This window comes from Mustela putorius, unplaced genomic scaffold, assembly GCF_011764305.1.
Source record: "Mustela putorius furo isolate JIRA1106 unplaced genomic scaffold, ASM1176430v1.1 tig00000040_pilon_pilon_pilon, whole genome shotgun sequence".
Lineage (NCBI taxonomy): Eukaryota > Metazoa > Chordata > Mammalia > Carnivora > Mustelidae > Mustela > Mustela putorius.
Genome location: NW_025421261.1, coordinates 4,184,564 through 4,206,950, shown reverse-complemented (window position 1 = coordinate 4,206,950; position 22,387 = coordinate 4,184,564). Strand labels below are relative to the sequence as shown.

At 43.8% G+C, this 22,387-nt stretch overlaps 1 protein-coding gene and 1 pseudogene across 3 annotated transcripts; both read left to right on the top strand.

Moving 5' to 3' along the window:
• Positions 1-255: 255 nt before the first annotated feature.
• Positions 256-6,911, top strand: HNRNPDL (heterogeneous nuclear ribonucleoprotein D like). Of its 3 annotated transcripts, XR_006605425.1 has the most exons (9): positions 256-858; positions 1,475-1,643; positions 1,721-1,882; positions 2,315-2,446; positions 2,783-2,897; positions 3,398-3,568; positions 3,912-4,004; positions 4,378-4,482; positions 5,155-6,911. XR_006605425.1 is itself a non-coding variant. In XM_045075636.1 (8 exons), exons 1-7 carry the CDS (start codon positions 416-418, stop codon positions 3,980-3,982), a joined length of 1,263 nt encoding a protein of 420 aa, XP_044931571.1. In that variant the 5' UTR covers positions 256-415; the 3' UTR covers positions 3,983-4,004; positions 4,378-6,911. The 3 variants fall into 3 exon arrangements, 2 of the variants coding, with proteins under 2 accessions (XP_044931571.1, XP_044931543.1); XM_045075636.1 differs by having other exon boundaries at positions 4,378-6,911; XM_045075608.1 differs by lacking the exon at positions 4,378-4,482 and having other exon boundaries at positions 257-858.
• Positions 6,912-11,307: 4,396 nt separating this feature from the next.
• LOC101675511 lies at positions 11,308-14,029 on the top strand (annotated as a pseudogene).
• Positions 14,030-22,387: the final 8,358 nt, after the last annotated feature.

Genomic DNA, 22,387 nt, shown 5'->3' with positions numbered 1-22,387 from the left:
ACAAAACACGCGTGCGCGCGGCGGGGGGCGCGCGGCGGGGCGGGCGGGGGGCGCGCGGCGGGGCGGGCGGGGGGCGCGCTCGCGGGCTCGGCCGCCGGCGCCCGGCGCAGTCCGCCTTTTTCCGGGAGCTTCCCGGCCGCGGTGCTAACCGACAGCGGCGGCCGCCCCGCAGCCGTCCGCACGCGGGCGCCGAGGGCCCTGGAAAAAGGCGGGGCGGACGGCTGCGCGCGGGAGCGGCCGGAGGACGCCGGAGACCCAGGCCGCCGGGACCAGCGGGCCTGGGGCCCTGCGACGGCGCCGCTCGGACTCCCGGCCCAGGACTCGTCGCCCCGCCGCCGTTCCTCCGCCGACGCTCCTCTCGTCTTAGGCCCGCGCGCCCTCGCCCGCGACCTCGCTCCTCAGCGGGAGGGCCGCGATGGAGGTCCCGCCCCGGCTCTCCCATGTGCCGCCGCCATTGTTCCCCTCCGCTCCCGCTACTTTAGCCTCCCGCAGCCTCTCCCATTGGCGGCCGCGGGCGCCGCGGCAGCTCGCCCCGCTCCTCCCTTCGCTCGCCGCCAGCTCCGCCCGGCAGGGGGCGCGCCGGGCCCAGCGCCACGTCACCGCGCAGCCGCCCTCGCGATTGGCGGGCGGGGCGGCTATAAAGGGAGGGCGCAGGCGGCGCCCGGATCTCTTCCGCCGCCATTTTAAATCCAGCTCCATACAACGCTCCGCCGCCGCTGCCGCCGCGACCCGGACTGCGCGCCAGCACCGCCCGGCCGACAGCGCCGCCGCCATGGAGGACGTGAGCGAGTACAGCAACATCGAGGAGTTCGCAGAGGGATCCAAGATCAACGCGAGCAAGAACCAGCAGGATGACGGGTACCGCACGCTTCCCCTCTCGCCCCTCCCCCAGCGCGCCGCACGCGCCCTCCGCCCCTCGGGAGCCGCGCGCTGCCCCGGCTCCTGCCCCGAGTCGATTCCCCGCGTGCCCGCCGGGCCCCGGCGGCCTGAAGGGGAGAGGAAAGTAGGAGACGGAGGGGGTGACCCGGGAGGCCCGCGGAAGGTGGGGGAAGGGCGGGGAGTTGGAGGAGGCGGGCGGCGGCGCGGCCGGGCCCGAGTGCGCAGGCGCCGCGTGGGGCCCGAGGGGGAGGGGCGGCCCGGCCGCGCCGCTCGCCGCTCGCCGCCGCCTTCTCATTGTGTCTGTGCCGCGGCCCCCGCGCGCTGTCGGCGCCGTGTGGCGGGTGCCTCGGGTCGGACCGGAGCCTGGACGGCCGCGGGCCGAGGGACCGGTCGGGGCCGCCGGAGACGCGAGCAGCGCGGAGCGGCTCGCCGCGGTTGGACTCCGTGTCCGGCCGCGGTGTCCGCCGCGCTGGGGCTCGGGGGTCCGCGGGCTGAGTTGTGGAGGACACGGTGGGGCGACCCCGCTCTGTCGTGCGGACGGAAGCACCCTCGGGGCGCGGCTGAGCTTTTTCCCTTTTAATAACTTGGTTCCCAGGAAAATGTTTATTGGAGGCTTGAGCTGGGATACGAGCAAGAAAGACCTGACCGAGTATCTGTCCCGGTTTGGGGAAGTGGTGGACTGCACGATTAAGACGGACCCGGTGACCGGAAGATCCAGAGGATTCGGATTCGTGCTTTTCAAAGACGCGGCTAGTGTCGACAAGGTGGGAGCGCTGCCCTGCGCGGCTGCGGGGCGCCGGGCGTCGGGCCGCGCCGGGCACTGAACACGCTTGTCTTCTAGGTGCTGGAGCTCAAGGAACACAAACTGGATGGCAAGTTGATAGACCCCAAAAGGGCCAAAGCTCTAAAAGGGAAAGAACCGCCCAAAAAGGTGTTTGTGGGTGGATTGAGCCCAGATACTTCGGAAGAACAAATTAAAGAATATTTTGGAGCCTTTGGAGAGGTGCGCTGTGTGGTTCTGTGTGCATGTACCCTGAGTCCCCAGCTGTCAACGCATGGATTAGTCCGGTGGGGGGGGGTGAACTTCGCCGCTCGGGCCCTCTGCTCACTGCACCTTAATCGCTGTTCTTCTCTGTGCTGGGATGGAAACCAGCATCTTTATTTTGGTCAAAACACAGGTGCTTTGGGGTGGTCAGGGTTTGGACTTACCGACCAGTGGCATCTGTTGGGTACAGAACGATGCTGAACAAGTTCCGCTCCCCTCGGAACGCTTCACAGATGAATTTTTGTGTTGCGAGGTTGATCATAAAATACGAGTTTCTATGCGAAAGTATTCTGACCAGAGGAACTTGCAGTATGTTCTGTTGAAGCTTGAAGATTTGGGCGTTAGCTGTTATCATTGGTGGATGATCTGGAGTGTGCTTCTGGGTTTCAGATTGAAAATATTGAACTTCCCATGGATACAAAAACAAATGAAAGAAGAGGATTTTGTTTTATCACATACACAGATGAAGAGCCAGTAAAGAAATTATTAGAAAGCAGATATCATCAAATCGGTTCTGGGAAGGTAAAACCCTTTTCCTTCTATTAAATGAAGTTTTTGGTTTTGGGGGGGGTGTTTTTGTTTTTAAGATTTTGTTTGTTTATTAGATCACAAGTAGGCACAGGGGGAGGGGGAAGCAGGCTCCCTGAATGTGTGGGGCTCAATCCCAGGATCCTGAGATGATGACCTGAGCCCCGAAGGCAGAGGAGGCAGAGGCTTAACCCACTGAGCCACTCAGGCACCTGAAATGAAAATTGCGAAGGTGGTTTTTTGTTTTGTTTAGGGAGATTTTTTAATTTGTTTTGAGAAGAATAAAATGGCTTGACATTACAGTAAAAGAAATTTCTCATGTGTTTACAGTGTGAAATCAAAGTTGCACAACCCAAAGAGGTATACAGGCAGCAACAGCAGCAACAAAAAGGAGGAAGAGGTGCTGCAGCTGGTGGACGAGGTGGCACTAGGGGTCGTGGACGAGGTGAGGCTTAATTCTTTCAAAGTGACTCCATGGTTTAAGCTGTAAACTGCTCACTAGAAAAAAGCCCAGGAGAAAATAAAGCAGATTTTCGGCATAAAATGCTCAAGTTAATGAGTGGGTATTTGTTAGTTCACTGGTTTCCTGTCTTCCAAGCATGGCCACTTTTAATGGGAAAGTAATACCAGTTTAATGTAGTTAGGATTACGTGATAAGACCATGGCATGCTAGGTTTGGGGGGCGGGAGTCCTTGTTTTAAAACCAAACAGCCTTCCTGTCTTCACCTTTGTTCTGATTTTTTGGTTACATTTAGGAAGCTTGGTAATTGACACAGTTGGACTTTCTGTCCCCTTTTATGACAACTGGAGTAATTTTCTCAGATAATTATATAGATGTCCGTTCACCTGTTTCAGATTTTCAGCGTGAGGGACAGGAATACAACATTTTGTGGTAGGATTGGGGGTCAGAAGTTGTTATCTAACAATCATTGTGCATTGTTTCAGGTCAGGGCCAAAACTGGAACCAAGGATTTAATAACTATTATGATCAAGGATATGGAAATTACAATAGTGCCTATGGTGGTGATCAAAACTATAGTGGCTATGGCGGCTATGATTATACTGGGTATAACTATGGGAACTATGGATATGGACAGGGATATGCAGACTACAGTGGTAAGAATATTTAACTTAATTTCATAAACCAGTGGTATTAAAATTCCATGTTACAGTACAGTCCTGTTCTGAAATTGTTTGTGTGTGGGTTTTCCATTCTTGAAGTGTTTGGAGTTAAGTTTTTAGGCATTTGGTGGTCATCGGGTAATTATATTAATGTAAAAACTTTGGTTATAAATGTTGTAGAATATGTGATATATGACTAGTTTTATAATGGCTATTTAAGATACCTGGTATTTTAACATTTGGCATGCAGAGTTGTACATGTCTCTAAAGTATTTATAACGAAACCATTTTGTAGAAAACTATATCTTAATAGAATTTTTTTGTGTTTTCAAAATAGGCCAACAGAGCACTTACGGCAAGGCATCTCGAGGGGGTGGCAATCACCAAAACAATTACCAGCCATACTAAAGGAGGACATTGGAGAAAACAGGTGTGTGTAAGAGTACAAGAAGCCAGTGGAAATGTCTAATTTAATTTAAAGATCAATAGACAAATGAAAAATAAGTAAAAACAAAATATTATGTAGTCTGTTTTTACTAAATTGTTAACTTTTTAATTGCTTTATGAGCCCGTTTTGCCTAAAGTGTCTATAGATCTTTAACTTTAAAGTCTTATCTCACTTTCTTTAGTATTACAGAAAAACTTAAGAGTTTTTCTGTTTGCTTTGTGTACCAGGTGGTCTAGAGGAATAATTAAACTTTTTTAGAACTATTAACAGGTAAAGTACTGAAATGGGTACAACTTAAGGAAAACAAGAATGTTGTCTTCTAACTCTGACATTATACCTTGTTTGTACCCGCCAGCGGGAACTTCATTGCAGGCCGTGTGTCACCCTGACCACGTCTATCTCTGGGGGTCGCACGTTGCGGGCAGAGCGCAAGGCATACACCAGAAAACGCTGTCCTGTGGTATGGTCTCTTCCAACTTCATGTACCAGCGTAAAGATTAAAGTGGAAAACTTCAGACTTTGGCTTCTTTTTTAATCTTTTTGAAGATTAAGTGTCTAAACTTAACTTAAATGGTTTTTTACAGGAGTTAAAGTACATAAATGCCTTTTTACAGCTTAATCATTTTGGTCTTCTGTTTAGTGTTGTATTTCAATTGTGGAGCCTCATTTTAAGTGTTCATTCTTTAAGATTTAATGCTTGCTTTTTCTTTTTATAGCTAATAGTGAAATCTACAAACCAAAACAAGAACTTTAAAATCTGGGATATAAATTAAAGATCATATGCACAAAGCAATTTGTTTTCTTAAAATATAAAAGCTTACTAGAAATTAACTTTTGTAAGAGGGATTTTTGGCTTACTAGAGATCCTTCTAGTAGACCTTAATCTAGCACAGTTTAACCTGTGAAATGGGAAGATTGCATTCCCCAATTCCTTAACTAAGTTAACTATCGTTTGGGAACTCCAGGGTGAATTTATTAATGACCCAAATTACATTTTGCAATTGAGTATGCATGTGATCTTTAATTATTGAAGAAAAGAATAAATTGAGGACTTAAAACAATTCATGAAAGTGGACCTTTGAAAGCTTTCAGAGTTGCACAAATCTAATTGCTATTTTGTTTTTGTTTTTAGGAGGAAATTGCTAAAGTTAACCCATCTTGCAGAACGACATTGAAGATTGGTCTTCTGTTGATCTAAGATGATTATTTTGTAAAAGACTTTCTAGTGTACAAGACACAACTGTGTCCAACTGTATATAGCCGCCAATTAGTTTTCTTTGTTTTTACTTTGTCTTTTGCTATCTGTGTTATGACTCGATGTGGATTTGTGTTTATACAAATTTTATTTGTATGATTTCATGTTAAACCTCAAATAAATGCTTCCTTATGTGATTGTTTTTCTGCGTCAGGTACTAAATAGCTCTGTAAAAGTGTAATTTAAAATAAGCAATAATTAAGGCACAGTTTATTTTGTAGGGAGTATTGGTCCATAGGGAGAAACTGTGGTCCTTTATGAATAGCCAGCTACAGTGTCCCCCTGTTACCCATTTTTGTTAGATGTATACTATCCGCTAAGGCTTCATTTCCCTGCTAAAAGAGATTTCTACCACACCTTTAATGTTCTTTGTGTATCTGGAGGCCTTGTCATAGGGTTGTCAGTAGTGGAGGTTTTCTAGCAGACCATGAATGTTTTTGGACTGTGTCTTGGTAAAGTGCACCTTTTTGGCACAAAGCATGTTGGTAGCTCCTTTCATGAATAGAAAAGATGGTGCTTTGTTTCTGTCTCTGGGAAGCCATTAGAGATCTGCTAAATCAGGATCAGTGTGGTCTGTTAGAGCTTCGGCTAATCATAATACCCTGACTTTGTTTTCTTGATTAAAATGTCCAGATGTACCCAGGCAAAAGGCCCTGTTAAACTGTATGTAGAAGCTACAGTTTAAGAGTATCAAAAACAAATTTTAACAAGCATTTTGTCAGATAGGTGGTTAAAATTTGAGCAAATGTGAGATTGAGGTATTTGACGTAGTAGTGGCTGAGGAAATACAGTTGTATTCTGGTATTGTCAAAGCAAGCACCAAACTGAACAAAATGTTTTCTATTGGGGCATTTTTAGGAAGCTATATTGGGTGTTAACTGTTAATGTGGTGTGAGTTCTTAGAAAAAGTCATGGTAGTAGATTTCATCATTTTTAATGCATTAGTGCATGAGCCGAGTAGTTAAGCATACCCAAATTCAGATATAGGAAGGAGTAGTAGGAGAAAGTACACTTTTTAAGTTTTATGTATGTCAATGCAAGTCTAAGTGACTGAGTCATTAAGACATCTTCCTGGTACATCAAGAAGCAGTTTTAGCCCTAGATTTGGGATAATTTCCTGGGTAAACCCAAGTTTTGAATTTTAACATTCAGTGTAGTTGGATTTAAGGATTTTAACTTTTGTTTTCTGTGGTTCCACATTAAGCTCTAGGATTGGCATACGTATTCAAATGCGTAGTAGTTGACCTCACCTTCAACCAGATGTTAATTTTTTATGCTGATGAACCTGCTTTTTGTTTCATTTGGTGCCTGCAACTTTTCTCTGTTCAATGATGTTTGTACTTGCTGGCTATCAAGTTACAATGCACTTGGCCTCCTTTTGCATCCTGTTTTGCTATTTGACCTTGAACCTAGGCCAAGTACCAATGTTGGGTTATTGCAAGGGACTGTTCATTATATCAACATGCAACGTTAGGGAAGGAGGAAGGTTTTGATCTTAAGTTAATGTTGTCAAAGTCTGTAGCTGCGGTGTCTGGAGGGCAGTGAATCCTGTTCAAATTTATGGTTAGGTGAGAAGTTGACATGGAGATTGTCCTTTCCCTGATCAAAAATGAATAAAGGCTTTTTAAACAAAATCCAAACTTTTCAATCAAGTCTTGATATATATATGACTTTGAAGAAATACACTACATCTGTAGATGATTGAGAATTACAAAGAACTGAGTAAAAATGCGTTTGGGGTTTTTTTTTCCCCCAAGGGGCTTTAGATTCTATAAATTCAGATTTTAGGCTCTATGGATGCCGACTGATGTAAATTTTAAATATAGCAAGGCTAAGCCATAGGACTTCATTTGGTTGAACAATAAAGTTATCAGGGTGTCATCCAAGTATTTAGAACTAAGTAATTTGACAAAGGTGTGAGGGTGGAAATTCTGAGGTCCTTAAGACACAAACATAAGTAGCCTGTGTTCTTGTTAAATGTGCTTCCTGAATGGTTTTGACTGAGTTCTGTGTGGTAGTCCTCATCCTAATAGAAACTTTATTACTTTCACCAGTATTCTGTGGTCTCATGGTTCTGTTTATAAGATTATTAAGATGTCTGTTGGGATACTAACATGGATAAGTGGAGCTCTTATTCCATTCCCTGATGCAGCTTTCAGAATGGTGACAGGGACTGGTTTCTTGCTAATTGTAAATTTTAGTACTTAATTTTTAATATCTGAAAATTTCATCACTACCCTTTACGAAGATTTTCTGATAGGATGTGAACCACAGGATGCTAAGTTTCAGTGATTAAAAGTGATTCAAGGACACTGCAGGTGTACTGCAATTTTTCTGTTACCTTTTCTATGAAGTCATTCAAAAGTACTGTCCTAAAAATACGGGTTTTAGGGTTAGTTGGGGTTTTGTATTTTTGTCTTGAAATAGTTTAATTTGATGTGGAATTTCAATGGATTTTGGTTGAATGGCAAGAAATAAAAATTCACCTTTGACTTCTCAACCACTGCTTCTTATAAACTAGGGTAGAGCATAGTGCTTTCCTGAAATTACACATAAAGTGCATTCTGAAAACTTGATCTATGTTTAAGTGGTAGCTTAATCTGGTTTTATTTGAGTATCAAATATTTAAGAGGTTTACCCCTCAGGCACCTGGTTGGCTTAGTGGAGCATGTGTCTTGATCTCTGTTTTAAGTTTGAGCCCCATACTGGGTACAGAGATGACTTTTGAAAACTCTTTAAAAAAAAAAAAAAAAAGATATACCCCCATTTTGGTGGAGGTATATCCATCTCAGGGTGCTGGGACTGAGTTGTAGTTTGAAAAAAGATATTCGGTATACTCTGATTTGTTATTTAAAATGTAGAAATTTCAAATAACAATGCTTTAGAGTTTGAGTTTATCAAAGACCAACACAAATGAGAAACACTTTGTAGACAAGTTTCCTTATGCTACTGTAGTGGTTATATCTTGAGAATCTAACCCAAAATGAATTTTGACCTCCCAAAAGATGCATGTTTATATATATTCCAAGTATAGCATTCAGAGAAATTATCTTTGAAAACCATCTAGTTTAAAAGGCTCTTGAGGTTTGTTGGCTTTAATGGTAATGGACTAAAGTTTATTGAATCTGCTACCCTTGATGAGGTTGCACAAAGGTGACAGTGGGGGCTAAGTGGGATTTTAGGGTAGTTCCAACTTAGCATTACCAGGACACACTTTAACTACATTCTTTCACAGACTCGGGGGGTTTTTGTTGTTGTTGTTGTTTTCATTTTGTTTATTATTGGGGTTTGTTTTGTTGAGAGAGCACAGGGGAAGGTCGGGGAGATAAATCTCAAGCAGGCACCACGCCCAGCCCAGAGCCCAGTGTGGGACTGATCTCACAATCCTAAGATCATGACCTGAGCCAAAATCAAGAGTTGGATGCCTAACTGACGGCGCCACACAGGCTCCCCCGGATTGTGTTTTGAATGGCTGTGTATTTATCAACTACATTGCTCACTGTGTAATCATGCTTCCTTTTTTTTTTTTTCTTTTAAGATTTTATTTATTTATTTGACAGAAATCATAAGTAGGCAGAGAGGCAAGCAGAGAGAGGAGGAAGCAGGCTCCCCGCCAAGCAGAGAGCCCAATGCAGGACCCTGAGATCATGACCTGAGCTGAAGGTAGAGGCCTTAACCCACTGAGCCACCCAGGGACCCTGGGTGCTTCTATTAAAATTCCACATAGGGCATCTGGCTGGCTCCGTCAGTAGAACAACCTTCATCTCGGGATTCTAAGTTCGAGCTCCACGTCGGGTATAGAGATCATTTAAAATCTTAAAAAGACATCAGCTGTCGATTGGAATTTCCCACAGTATGATAATTGGCATCATATCACCAATTTCAATGCCAGCTAAAACCAAAGAATCTTCATTAGCTTGTCCAGGTTTTTAAATAAATAAATAAATATATATAAATATGTATATATATATATTTTTTTAAGATTTTATTTATGTATCAGAGAGAGAGGGGGAGAGAGAGCGAGCACAGGCAGACAGAATGGCAGGCAGAGGGAGAAGCAGGCTCCTTGCCGAGCAAGGAGCCCGATGTGGGACTCGATCCCAGGACGCTGGGATCATGACCTGAGCCGAAGGCAGCTGCTTAACCAACTGAGCCACCCAGGCGTCCCTTTAAAAATATTTCTATCAGACTTTTAAAATATTGAAAATAAGTCTTAAGAATTTTTATTACTACTTTCTAGGACTTTAGCACTATACCTACCACATTATTGAAACTAAGGAGAAACAAAATGTATTTTTTTTTAAAGATTTTATTTATTTATTTATTTGACAGAGATCACAAGCAGGCAGAGAGGCAGGCAGAGAGAGAGAGGAGGAAGCAGGCTCCCCGCTGAGAAGAGAGTCCGATGCGGGGCTCGATCCCAGGACCCTGAGATCATGACCTGAGCCGAAGGCAGCGTCTTAACCCACTGAGCCACCCAGGCGCCCCAACAAAATGTATTTTTAAGTACATTTCATATTCTAGAGAAAAGTTATTTTAAAATACTTCAAATAACTATAGTTACAGTTATCCGTACTAAACTATAAGTATAAAGTAGTTATCCATACTACTTAAAATGTAGTATGGATACAATTCAAGTTTTTCTTTAATTTTTTAAAGATTTACTTATTTGACAGCTAGAGAGCACAAGCGGGGAAAGTGGCAGAGAGAGGGAGAAGCGGGCTCCCCCAGTGAGCAGGGAGTCCGAAGTGGTTCAGTATGGGGCTCGATCCTGGCCCCTGAGCTGAAGGCAGACAGAACTTGAATGGCTAAGCCCCCAGGCACCCCAGTTCAAATTTTTAAAAATCATGCTTTGAAGGACTTCAGAACAAAAAGGCCTCTAAATTATACCTCTGATCTCATTTTAAACATAGACTTCTGTTTGTCATACATTTGTTCTTTAGTCACATTCCATGTAACTAAACTAGACCTTAGAGACTGTCAAAACGAAGAAAAACTCACCCTGGTCTAGGTCTTCCTTATTCTTTTAAAGTTATTTTAATTGCTATTCGCATGATGTTTTAGGACACTAAGATGTAGACATCGAAAGGATATTTAATTTTCTTCCATTCCCCTTCGTAACACAATGACAAATTCAGGAACATCACCTCACTGCCACTCTCTGCTGACCGTGGGATCCGTCCGTCCGTCCTTCCTCTCTCTTTCCTTTTCTTCCTTCATCTTTCTCTCCCTCCCTCCCCGCTCTCTCTTTCTTTCTTCCTTTTTTTTCTTTCTTTCATCTTGAACCCCCAAGAGAGGAGGGTCTTGGTGTTAGGGGCAGGTAGAGAGATTTGCCACTGGCCCGTAACCAAGATCCACAGTACTACCAGGCAAGTGTTGTTTAATCTGAATCATTTTCGATTCTGTTTATAGATATTTGCCCTCGAAATCATCCTCTTACTTCGTTAAGGACACCAGGGGGGCAGATTTTACTCCTCTGCCTCTAACAGAAACAATCAAGCACACACTTAGCCAGGAAATACATAGGCATTAATTACTGTTCTCTTGATAATTCCAGGAAAGGTATGCAAATTCTTGGTATAACTTGGTTAAGAACAATGGTCACAGTTTATTAACTCCATTTGTTGCCATGAGGAAAGAGAACGTCTTAGGTAAGATGTCAGTTCTTAAATTATCCATAACATGCTAAGATGATACTGTGTTCTTATTTAGCAGTACATAATTCACATTTCCAGGCATTAGCCTATTCTTCATAATAGGGTAAGAACATGTACTCAGGTATACATCTACATGAGATACAATTTTCATTAGACATTTGTTCAAAAAGTATTTAATACTTGCTTCCGTTTTCAGCAACTATGGCCTAAGTAATTCAAATTAATGCTTCTGAACATAAGCAGGATGAAAAGGATTTTTAAGTCTTCTTAAAAGGATTGAACGAGCTAAAAATATAATGAAAAATTCACCTGGCTAAAATCTAGAGGAGGTCAAAACCTAGAGAAGTACGCCTGGCATTTACAGTTGGGTTTGATGGCCTTACCAGACAAAGAAAACGAAGTCAAAAGCGTAGGCCACCCCCAAGTGTAGACGCTGATACCCCAATTACTCCATTAAACTAAGAGTTTCCAAAAGACCTGAGAACCCAGTTCCCTCACCAATGTAGTTAAGGGAATCTTAATCCCAGAATTTAGACTAAGATAGTTCTCGTAAGGGGCCCCTGGGTGGCTCAGTGGTTTAGCCTCTGCCTTCGGCTCAGGTCATGATCCTAGCGTTCAGGGATCCAGCCCCGCATCGGGCTCTCTGCTCAGCGGGAAGACTGCTTCCTCCTCTCTGTCTGCCTGCCTCTCTGCCTACTTGTGATCTCAGTCTGTCAAATAAATAAATAAAATCTTAAAAAAAAAAAAAAAAGGAAAAAAAAAGATCTAGTAAGGTAAAGGGCCTCAAATGCTTGGAAAAAGGAAATGAAAATCATTTCTTTGTCCTAGATTTCTGATGGTTTCCACGAAGGTTTTTTCAAACATAATGACCAGTACATAATAAAATCCACCATGAGCAGAATCAACGCAATGAACAAATCCAGAAGATAACAGGTCTCCTTGCTTACTGCGTTGAAATAAAATACAAGCTTGAAAATATCTCAGGGAAGAGGAAACTTAAAGCAACACAACAGATCTGATAAAGAATCAAACAGAACTTATACAAATAAAACAATAAATGAAATTAAAAACTAAAGATGGATGGGTCTAAAAATGGAGTAGATACAAGAATTAGTAAACTGAAGGATAAATGAGAAGATACTTTCCAAAATTTAACATGGAAAAACAAAAACATGAGAACTGTCATGGAGAACCAGTGACATAAAAGTTCCAGTAGGTGTATAACATGTTTGATTGGAGTTTTAGATGAAGAATCAAGAGTTTTCCAGAGGAGCCCACTGGGAAGGTGAGTACGGCACACCGGGGAGGGATGGCAGAGGTGCCTTTGGCCTTTCCTTTTGGGCACCCCCCAAAAAGTAAAAGAGACAGAATGAGGCAATATATGAAGAGAAAATGGCTGGAATTTTCCTAGAAGTGATGAGATGCAATCTACAGATTCGGTATACCAACAAATTGTGAGTTTGAAGAATATCAAGAAATCTGTACAGAGATACAACTTGGTGAAACTAAAATGTTTCACAACAAAGAGGAAAACCTTCTCGACAGAACCTTGCATTCGGAGGCTTCACTTAGGGTGGGCAGCCGGAGAATATTGTGATTCAGCAGCTCGGACCTGCCACCCTCCAACTCAGAACCGCGGGAGCCACCTGTGTGTCCCAGACGTCTGTGGCTGAGAGCAGGAGTGTCCAGCAGACCGTGGAGCTCCTTGCCGGAAACTGGGAGATGATGCTCGCGGCAGCGAAGCAAGGAACATTTTTTGTGGATTGTGAGACCCACCACACAGCTGCCTCTATTCTTGGCACCCAAGGTCAGGCCGGGAAGCCGTGGACATGTTGCACGACTCAGGGTACCCTTTGAGAAGGGCCATTGCCCCACTGCCAGCGCCAACTTCGATGAGCTCATGGTGAAGCTCAAGGGTTTCTTCCAGGCTGCAAGGCCAGCAGGATGGAGAGCCAGAGTGCCCGTTACCAGTCCCGTGACCTTCTAGTGAAGGAAGACACAGTCCCCGTGGGGCTCAGTGCCCAGGGTGTCTTCACAGCAGTGGAGCCTGGCCCCTGTGCGGTCTGTAGCAGCCTTGGATCTCGCTGCTCTGGGTCCTACAGAGTTTTCTAGGCAGCCACGCGCCAGGGAACAGTGTCTGGGTACAGCGATGCCAACTATGGCCTAGCAGTTACCACGGTCCGGCACTTGGAGCTCTTCGACACAATTCGCAAGCTGCTGCAGGTGCCGGTGGCTGGGATTCATCGGTGGTGGCCGCTGCCCACCTGAGCTCGGTCACCGGGGCAGCATAGGAGGAACAGGGGCTGCACGCTGAGGCCTCTGGACCCCAGAGAAGCAGGACAGACTTGGAGGCTTCCTGTCCCTCTTCCCAGCTGTGGCTTTCGTTCTGGGGATCCGAACTCCCCTCCACTGACCCGCACACAGCCCCCCAGCAGCTGTCCCACTCTACGCCTTACTGGACCCGGCCTGTTCTCGGAGGTAACCACGACGAGTGCAGAAGTGCAGAGCTTTCCTGCTTTGGGGAAGAGGCAGGACAGGCCCGTCCAGGCCTAGTGCTGGTGGGGAGCCGTCTGGATCTCCAGTTACTGAGGATTCGGCCGAGGTCCGCAGTGGATGCCCTGGGCTGGGCTGTGCAAACGTCTCCTTCCTCTGCTCTGGGAATGCAGCCAGGCCTCTCCCAGGGAAGCAGCAGGAGGCCTAACTTGGCGAAACGCCCACTGTTTCTGACCTTCTCACCGAAGTGACCTGTGAATTGACTTTTCGAGGGGGCCGGGGAAGTCCTCTGGAGTCTCCCTCCCGAGTCCTTCCGTTCTGCCAGGCATGAGGTTCTCCTGCTGAAACAAAGAGAACCTGAAGCGCCGTGGCCCTTCGACGTTGACGCTTCCATCTTCTGGGCTCTGCGGTGACTGCGTCCGGGGGGTCACATGGGCTGGGGCAGATTTACCTGTACGAGGTCACCAGGACCTCGGTTTCCTTCTATCTTGTTGTCCAGCCAACCCTGGGGTGTTGACCTTGCCCACAAGGTCAGCTCCGGGTCTACAATACACCAGCGAAAGCAAACAAAGCTGTTTCTTTTCAAAGGATATGACCTGGATTCCCTCCCATGGGTGTGGCTGCTGGTGTCCCTCGCATCGGTGTGGCCCCACTCTGCGGAAAGGGATGCTGGGACGTAGAGCCTCTTCCTTGAGTGGCCGTGCGTTTAGTCAGAACTCAGAGGCTCCTGTAACTAAACGATGAAGGGGAGAGTGGATGGGGGGGCCCAGTCGGGGGCCTCTGCTATGCGGACCTCAACAGATGTGCCCAGGAGGTCCCTCGGTGGCTCTCAGTGGCTCTCTGCAGAGCGCGCCGGTAATGCAGCCATCTGTCTGCACGCACGTGGGCTGGTGCCAGAGCCACTTGTGAGTTTCGGGGGCTCAGTGGCACTGGGCCATCAATTGCGCAACCCTCGCCTAAGGGCTCACGGTTCCCCCAGCTCTGTCCTCTCATCGGAGCCTCCAAGCCGCTTGTTTGACCTGCCCTCTCTGCTCCCGCTGCAGACACGCTCCGTAGGGCTAACGTTGGTGTATACGGTCAGGGATGGTCTTAGGAAACATGTTAATGGACACACTACGGAGCTGTCCTCAAGGAGACCAGCCCTCATCGAAGGCACCTAAGAGAAATTACTTTTAGATCTAAAGCCTGTGCCGCGGAATCAGGTGGTAGGAGGGTTTCCCTGGCAGGAAGCTCCATCTAATTTTCTAACTACAGGACCTGCCATCTGCATGTTTTGTTCTCCTTTTCCCTTGGCTTTTTTGTTTCTTTGTTTTGTTTTTGCTTTTTTAAATGGCGGTGCATCTTAGATGTCATTTACATACAACAAAATGCATCAATCTTAAAAAAAAGAGAAAAACCTTCAAAGTAGCTAAATCTAGATCCAACTACCAGGAAGCAGGAAATACAAAAAACAGAGGCACATGTTAAACTACCAGGAGAACGCAACCTTCCTGGGGCACCTGGGTGGCTCAGGTGGTTGAGCAGCCGGCTCTTGACTTTGGCTCAAGTCATGATCTCAGGGTCACGGGATCAAGCCCTATGTCAGGCTCCATGCTCATTGAGGAGTCTACTTGAGATTCTCTCCCCTGATTCGTGCTCTCTCTCTCAAATAAATAAATAAACCTTTTAAGAATGCAACCATTCAAATCTAGAATATGGGGAACTTGACAATTAGAATGTTCCATTTCTTCTTCAACAAATAAACAACGTGAAAAAAAGTGTGACGTGAGGTGGTTCTAAGAGTAAAGAGGAATTACGGAAAAGCAAAATTCATCATGGCAAGCGAGCATTTAAGGTAGAAATCATTTTGCCTAAATTATGACACTGTATGTGTTATATGGAGCATGGAGACAGCCTTCCCTTGTCTGGAGAAGCTGCTGCCTTCGGCTCTGTTAGAGCCAGAGCATTGACATGAGGCCTGTCCATCAGAATTCTCCTACATTAGACTTGGAGACAGGAACTAGTACATCAAATTGATTTAGTGGAGTCGGTGTTAAGACAGCCACCTTTCTTAACCACGGTGGCAGGTGCTTCCTTAATTGAGCTACTAAGGTTCTAGCAGCTGCGTCCAGTTTCTAGCGTGGATAAGGCCAGTGTTGGAAGCAGCAGGGTCGGCGTACAGCAGGAGCAGCAGCAGAAACGGAAGCATCTTTCTGGAGCCAGTTTTGGGGTGTGATTTGGAAATTATTGCTAGATGAGAGTTCCCAAATGTGGCTTTCCAGCTCTCCTGGAGGGTGTAAGTTACTAAAATAGACATTATTAAATTCATTTTTACCTAAACACATATATGAGTAGATATTCAACAGAATATCTAGTCAGAAGCACTTCCAGAACAGCAGAGTGAGGGCATCCAAAATTTCACTTCACCATTAAAACAATGAGAACGGTGGCAAAAAAACATCAAAGTCCACTTCTCTAGAATTCTGAAAATAATGTCTTGCAACAAACAAGGTGCATTTTTTTAAAAGATAACTGAATCTCAGAAAAGAGGGCTTTATGATGTTGTAACTTCCCTTTAAGGGGATACAATGGACAATTGTATGCCAACAAATTAGATATCTAGGTGAAATGAACAAATTCCTAGAAAGATAAGAACTACTGTGAAACTACAGAAGAAGAAATAGACAAATTGAACAATGGATTGAATTAATAATTTTTAAAAACTTTCTATGAAGAGGGGTGCTTGGCTGGCTCCGTTGCAGGAGCATGCAACCCTTGATCTTGGGGTCATGAGTTCAAACCCCACATTGGGGGTAGAGATTACTTTAAAATAAAAATTTCAAATTAAAAAAAAAATTGGGAGGTGCCTGGGGGGCTCAGTGGGTTAGCCTCTGCCTTTGGCTCAGGTCATGATCTCAGGGTCCTGGGATCGAGCCCTGCATCAGGCTCTCTGCTCAGTAGGGAGCCTGCTTCCCTCTCACTCCCTACCTCCTTGTGACTTCTCTCTCTGTGTCAAATAAATAAATAAAATCTTAAAAAAAAAAAAAAAACTTTCTATGAAGAAAAACCCAGGACCACATACTTCATTGATGTATTTTATCAAAATGTTTAAAGAATTAACAACCCCCCCAAAAATGAATTAACACCAATCCTTCATAAACTCTTCCAAAAACAAAAGAGGAAAGAACACTTTCTGACTTATTCTGAGGTCAGTATTACCCTGATATCAAAACCTGAAAAAGATATAACAAAAACAGTATAGATCAATTTCCCTTATGGATAGGCACACACAAACTCTCAAAAAAAAATTCTAGGAAAGAGAATCTAGCAACATATAAAAGGATTATACACTATGGCCAAGAGGAATTTTTCCCAGGAATGCAAGGTTGGTTTAACATCTAAAAACCAATGCCAGTATAACATACCATTTTTTAAAGCATGCCGTTTTTTAATATACTAAAGAACAAAAAATACATGATAACTTCAATAGTTGCAGAAAAGCAACTGACAAAATCCAATGCCCTTCCATGATTAAAAAGAAAAGAAAAACCCACAAAACAACAACAACAATACCAAAATACTCAACCAACTAGGAATACAGGTGTTAGGGACTAAATTGCATTCCCTCACCAAAATTCATATACTGAGGCCCTAACCCCTAACTGTATTTGGAAATAGGACCTTTAAGGAGGCAATTAGGGTTAAATGAAGTCATAAGGATAGGGCCCTAATCTGGTATACCTGGTTCCTATAAGAAAAGAAAGAGATGGGGCTCCTAGGTGGTTTAGTTGGTTAAGCGTCTTCCTTTGGCTCCGGTCATGATCCCAGGGCCCTGGAATTGAGTTCTGCATCAGGCTCCCTGCTCAGTAGGGAGTATGCTTCTGCTTTTCACTCTGCCCTTCCCTCATCTCTGCTTGTGTTCTCTCTCTCTCTCTCTCTGTCTCTGTCTCAAATAAATAAATAAATAAAATCTTAAAAAAAAAAAAAAAAAGAAAAGGAAGAGACACCTGAGATCAATCTCTTCCTATACACACACAAACACACATACAAAAAAGGCTACACCAGAACATAGCAGAAAGGAACACATCTGTAAGCCAGGAAAAACATGCCTCACCATGGGGCATGTGGGTGGCTCAGTTGGTTCGGTGGCTGGCTCTTGATTTTGGCCCTGGAATGGGGCCCCACATCAGACTCTGAACTCAGGGAGTCTGTTTGAGGATTCTTTCTCTCTCTCTCTCTCCCTCCACCCCTCTCCCCATTTGCATGTTCTCTCTCTCTCTCTAATAAATAAATAAATAATTCTTTTTTAAAAGATGCCTGGGGGGGGGGGCGCCTGGGTGGCTCAGTGGGTTAAGCTGCTGCCTTCGGCTCAGGTCATGATCCCAGGGTCCTGGGATCGAGTCCCACATCAGGCTCTCTGCTCGGCAGGGAGCCTGCTTCTTCCTCTCTCTCTTTCAGCCTGCCTCTCTGCCTACTTGTGATCTCTGTCTGTCAAATAAATAAATAAAATCTTTAAAAAAAAAGGACTGAATATTTCCTCCCTAAAATGAGGAGCTACACAAGTATGTCAACTCTGTCGCTTCCATTCAACATTGTACTGAAGGTTCTAGCCAAGCCAGTTAGGCAAGATTGAAAAACAAAAGCAATCCAGATTGAAAAATAAGTAAAACTATCTCTATTTGTGGATGACATTATCTTGTATATACAAAATCTTAAATATTCCACAAAATATTGGGTAATAAAGGAGCTCAGCAAGGTTGAAGGGTACAAAATTAACATAAAGCTTGCATTTCCAGGATGAATTTTATTTAGTTATAATGTATTAAATTAAAAACTTCTGTGCTTCAAAGGACTATACCACCTAAGTGAAAAGGCAAGCCACAGAATGGAAAGAAATATTGCAAAACATATAGGTGATAAAACACATTATCTAGAATATATAAAGAACATTTGCAACTCAGAAAAAAGACAAATAACTCAGTTCTTAAATGTGCAAAAAATCCAAATAGACATTTCTCCAGAGAAGATATACGAATGGTCAAAAAAGACATGAAAAGATATTGAACATCATCAGTCATTAGGGAAATGCAAACATCAAAACCACAATGAGATACTGCTTCCCACACACCGGGACAGCTAAATCGAAAAGACAGTAACAAGTTTCAATGAGAATATGGAGAACTTAGAACCCTTGTATATTATTGGTTGGAATGTAAAACAGGAACAACTTTGGAAAACAATGTGTCATTTCCTCAAAAAGTTAAATGTAGAGTTACTACATGACCCAGCAATTTCTTTGTTTTTTTAAAGATTTTATTTATTCATTGAGAGAGAGAGACCATGTGCACGTGAGAGAGAAAGAGAGAGAGAGAGTGTGTGCACAAGCAGGGGGGGGGCAGAGGCAGAGGGAGAAAGAGAATCTCAAACAGACTCCAGGTTGAGCGTGGAGCCTGACCCAGGCCTCAACCTCACAGCCCCGAGATCATGACCTGAGCTTAAATCAAGAGTCGGATGCTTACCTGACTGCACTACCCTAGTGCCCCACCATCAATTTCATTCTTAAATTTATACCCCAAATTGTATTTATATCCAAATGTGTAAGTATAAAAACTTGTACTTAAATGTTCATAGTAACATTATTCATAAAAGCCAAAAAGTGGAAACAATCCAAATGTTCATCAAAGGATGAATGGATGAACAAAATGTGGCATATCTCCATGATGGGATATTATTTGGCCACAAAATGTAATGAGGCACTGACATGTAGGATGTATGATAAAACTTGAACATGATGAAACTTGACAACATCATGTAAGTGAAAGTCACTAGACCCACAAGGTCACATATTATATGATTCCATTTATACGAAATGTCCAAAATATGCAAATCCCTGGAGACCAAAAATAGGCTAATAGTTGTTCAGGGGCCAGAAGAAGATGGAGGGAATGCCCGCTGTAGTGCATGGGGCTCCTTTCTGAGTGAAGAAAAAGTTCTCAAGTGGTGATGATTGCACAACTCTGTGAACAGATTACAAACCATTAAATTATACATTTTAAGAGATGAATTTTTAAACTGTATGAATGATAAACTATACGAATTATATCTCTCTAAAGTTGTTACTAAAAAAAAAAACAAATCCATCCAATACAAATGATATAGTTCTATTTGAAACAGACTTGAACTATCACTATGACAAGACAGTTTTAAAACACATTAAGGGGGAGTCTGGGTGGCTTAGTCGGTTAAGCATCTGACTCCTAATTTGGGCTCAGATCTTGATCTCGGGGTTTTGAGATGGAGCTCCACTTTGTGGTCACGCACTGGGCATGGAGCCTGCTTGAGATGTTCTCTTTCCCTCTCCCTCTGTCCCTCCCCTCCCTAAAACAAACAGAACAACAACAACCACAACAACAACACACACACACACACACACACACACACACACACACATTAAGGAAAATTAAAATATGGACATCACAATAGTATGTAGTTACCGTTTAAAGAAAGTTTTTACCTGTTAGAGATACATTTAAAAAAATATTTATGCTAAAATGATATGGTAGGGGCACTTGGGTGGCTCAGTGGGGTAAGGCCTCTGCCTTCGGCTCAGGTCATGATCCCAGGGTCCTGGGATCAAGCCCCACATCGGGCTCTCTGCTCGGCGGGGATCTGCTTCCTCCTCCCTCTCTTTCTGCCTGCCTCTCTGCCTACTTGTGATCTATATCTGTCAAATAAAAAAAAAAATCTTAAAAAAAATAAAAATGATATGGTATATGGTATCATCATAAGAAGAAAACAACAGAAAAAAACAAGATAGGAATAACACCGATAATTTTTTTTTAATTTTTTTTTTAAGATTTTATTTATTTATTTGTCAGGGATAGAGGGAGAGAGAGCGAGCACAGGCAGACAGAGAGGCAGGCAGAGGCAGAGGGAGAAGCAGGTTCCCTGCCAAGCAAGGAGCCCGATGTGGGACTCGATCCCAAGACACTGGGATCATGACCTGAGCCGAAGGCAGCTGCTTAATCAACTGAGCCACCCAGGCGTCCCCCGATAATTTTTTTTAAGTGGGTGATGGGTACATGAGTCCATTTTATGATTATTTCTAGTCTAGTGTATGTTTTGAAATTTCCCTTTAAAAATATGAAAATTAATGAATGGAGAGTAAAATAACAAGCAACGGGGGAGAGAGTACTGTTTCCACAGGAGCAACAGTGAGGCATAGAGTTGACTTCAGAATGGGAAAAAATGGCGGCCAGTCAACAGTAGATTGACACGTTCAAATGGGAATAACTATGCCCAAGAATTCTGTCAGCCAAAAATTTTTCAAGATTGAGATGAAATTAAGATAGTTTCTTAAGAAAAAAACTAACCCATGAGGAAGTTTTCACTAAAGGAAATTGTAAAGCTTAAACTAAATGTAGAAAATAACTGATCCCAGAGAAAAGGCCCATGTTACAAAAGGAGTGAAAGAAAGTTAATGTAGATGTGGGGAAATGTAAATGAATGTTGACTGTGAAAAAATAAATCTTCATAAAAAGTATATGTTCTTGTAAACATTCCACCATTTTTAGAAGGTCATTGTTACCACTTGGAGTTTTCAGAATTTTGTTTTTGTGAAGAAGACTATGAATAGCTCTGCACCATATTTTTCATTCCTTTGGAGTAATTCTATCTTGTACATTTCTCAAGGTATATAATTGTGCTCTCCAAGAACACTGAATACTCTGCAGTGGTATTTATAACATTTTTGTGCTAATTCATTCTATTTTGTTTTGTGTGCCAACAGTGGTCTTTAGGGTTTTGTGTTTTTTTTTCCTAGTTTTAGAGAGACGTAACACTTAAGCTCTTTTAGTCTGCTTTTGGTATTTAGTTCCTAAATTGCAGAGGAAATTTTATTATTTACTTCATGATCTTGTTACTGAAGCAGGACACCTTGACTCTGTCATTTTGGACATTCCAAGTATTTTCATACACCACTCTTTGTCTTTGTACTAGCCATAGTGCGGACAGTTGTTGAGTTGTTGTGTCATACCGAAACTGACCTATGTATGTGCAGAAATTAGACTGGCCAAGAATCAGATGGTCTAGTAGAATGGAAGAATCCCAAATGATCAAGAGGCTCATAATTGTCTCAGGTTTTCTGAGAAAGAATACAAATTATCCGTCTTTTAGCAAAGTCAAAATGAATATTACTGGTATGAATGACAGAAAATAAAAATGATCTCATCTAAAACTGCATATGGTCAAATTAATGACATGCATTTTATTTAAAAAAAAAAATCCGATCTCAGGGGTGCCTGGGTGGCTTAGGTGGTTAAGCAAATAACTCTTGATTTCGGCTCAGGTCATGGTCTTGGGGTTGTGAGATCGAGCCCTTGCTTCAGGCTCTGTGCTCAGCTCAAAGTCAGCTGGGAGCTCGCTCTCCCTCACCCTGTGCCCCTCCAGTCCACGCTCTCCTTCTCCCTCTCAGATAAATGAATCAATCATGGTCAGGCTGTACCATAACACATTTGTTTACACCACTGAGGTGTACTTATGTGTGGCCAAGTTCCCACCAATAAAATAGCACTACATGGTACAACACAGTGTGTGTTTGTTTAAGTTTTTTTTTTTTTAAGATTTTATTTATTTATTTATTTATTTATTTGGCCGAGAGAGACAGGGAGAGAAGGTGCAGAAGCAGGGGGAGAGGGAGAGGGGGAAGCAGGCTTCCCGCAGAGCAGAGAGCCCGGTGCGGGGCTCGATCCCAGGGTGCTGGGTCATGACCTGAGCCGAGGGCAGAGGCTTAACCCACTGAGCCCCCCAGGCGCCCCTGACCTCCCTCTTATTTGCTGGGAGAGAAAATTATTAAATATCCCATCGGGCAGGCTTTGTCGACATGAGCGACGCGCGGTCAAGCCGCAGAAGGGTCTCCGGAGTCCGGGAGCGAGGCCGGGGCGTCCCGGGTCCACCTGCACGCCTTCGCCGAGCTCCGCGTT

Bases quoted from the DNA above. Each gene is read 5' to 3' on its own strand.
- HNRNPDL (XM_045075636.1), top strand. From the start codon at position 416: ATGGAGGTCCCGCCCCGGCTCTCCCATGTGCCGCCGCCATTGTTCCCC. The intron at 859-1,474 runs GTACCGCACGCT...CTTGGTTCCCAG, and splicing joins AAGAACCAGCAGGATGACGG to GAAAATGTTTATTGGAGGCT. The intron at 1,883-2,314 runs GTGCGCTGTGTG...TCTGGGTTTCAG, and splicing joins ATTTTGGAGCCTTTGGAGAG to ATTGAAAATATTGAACTTCC.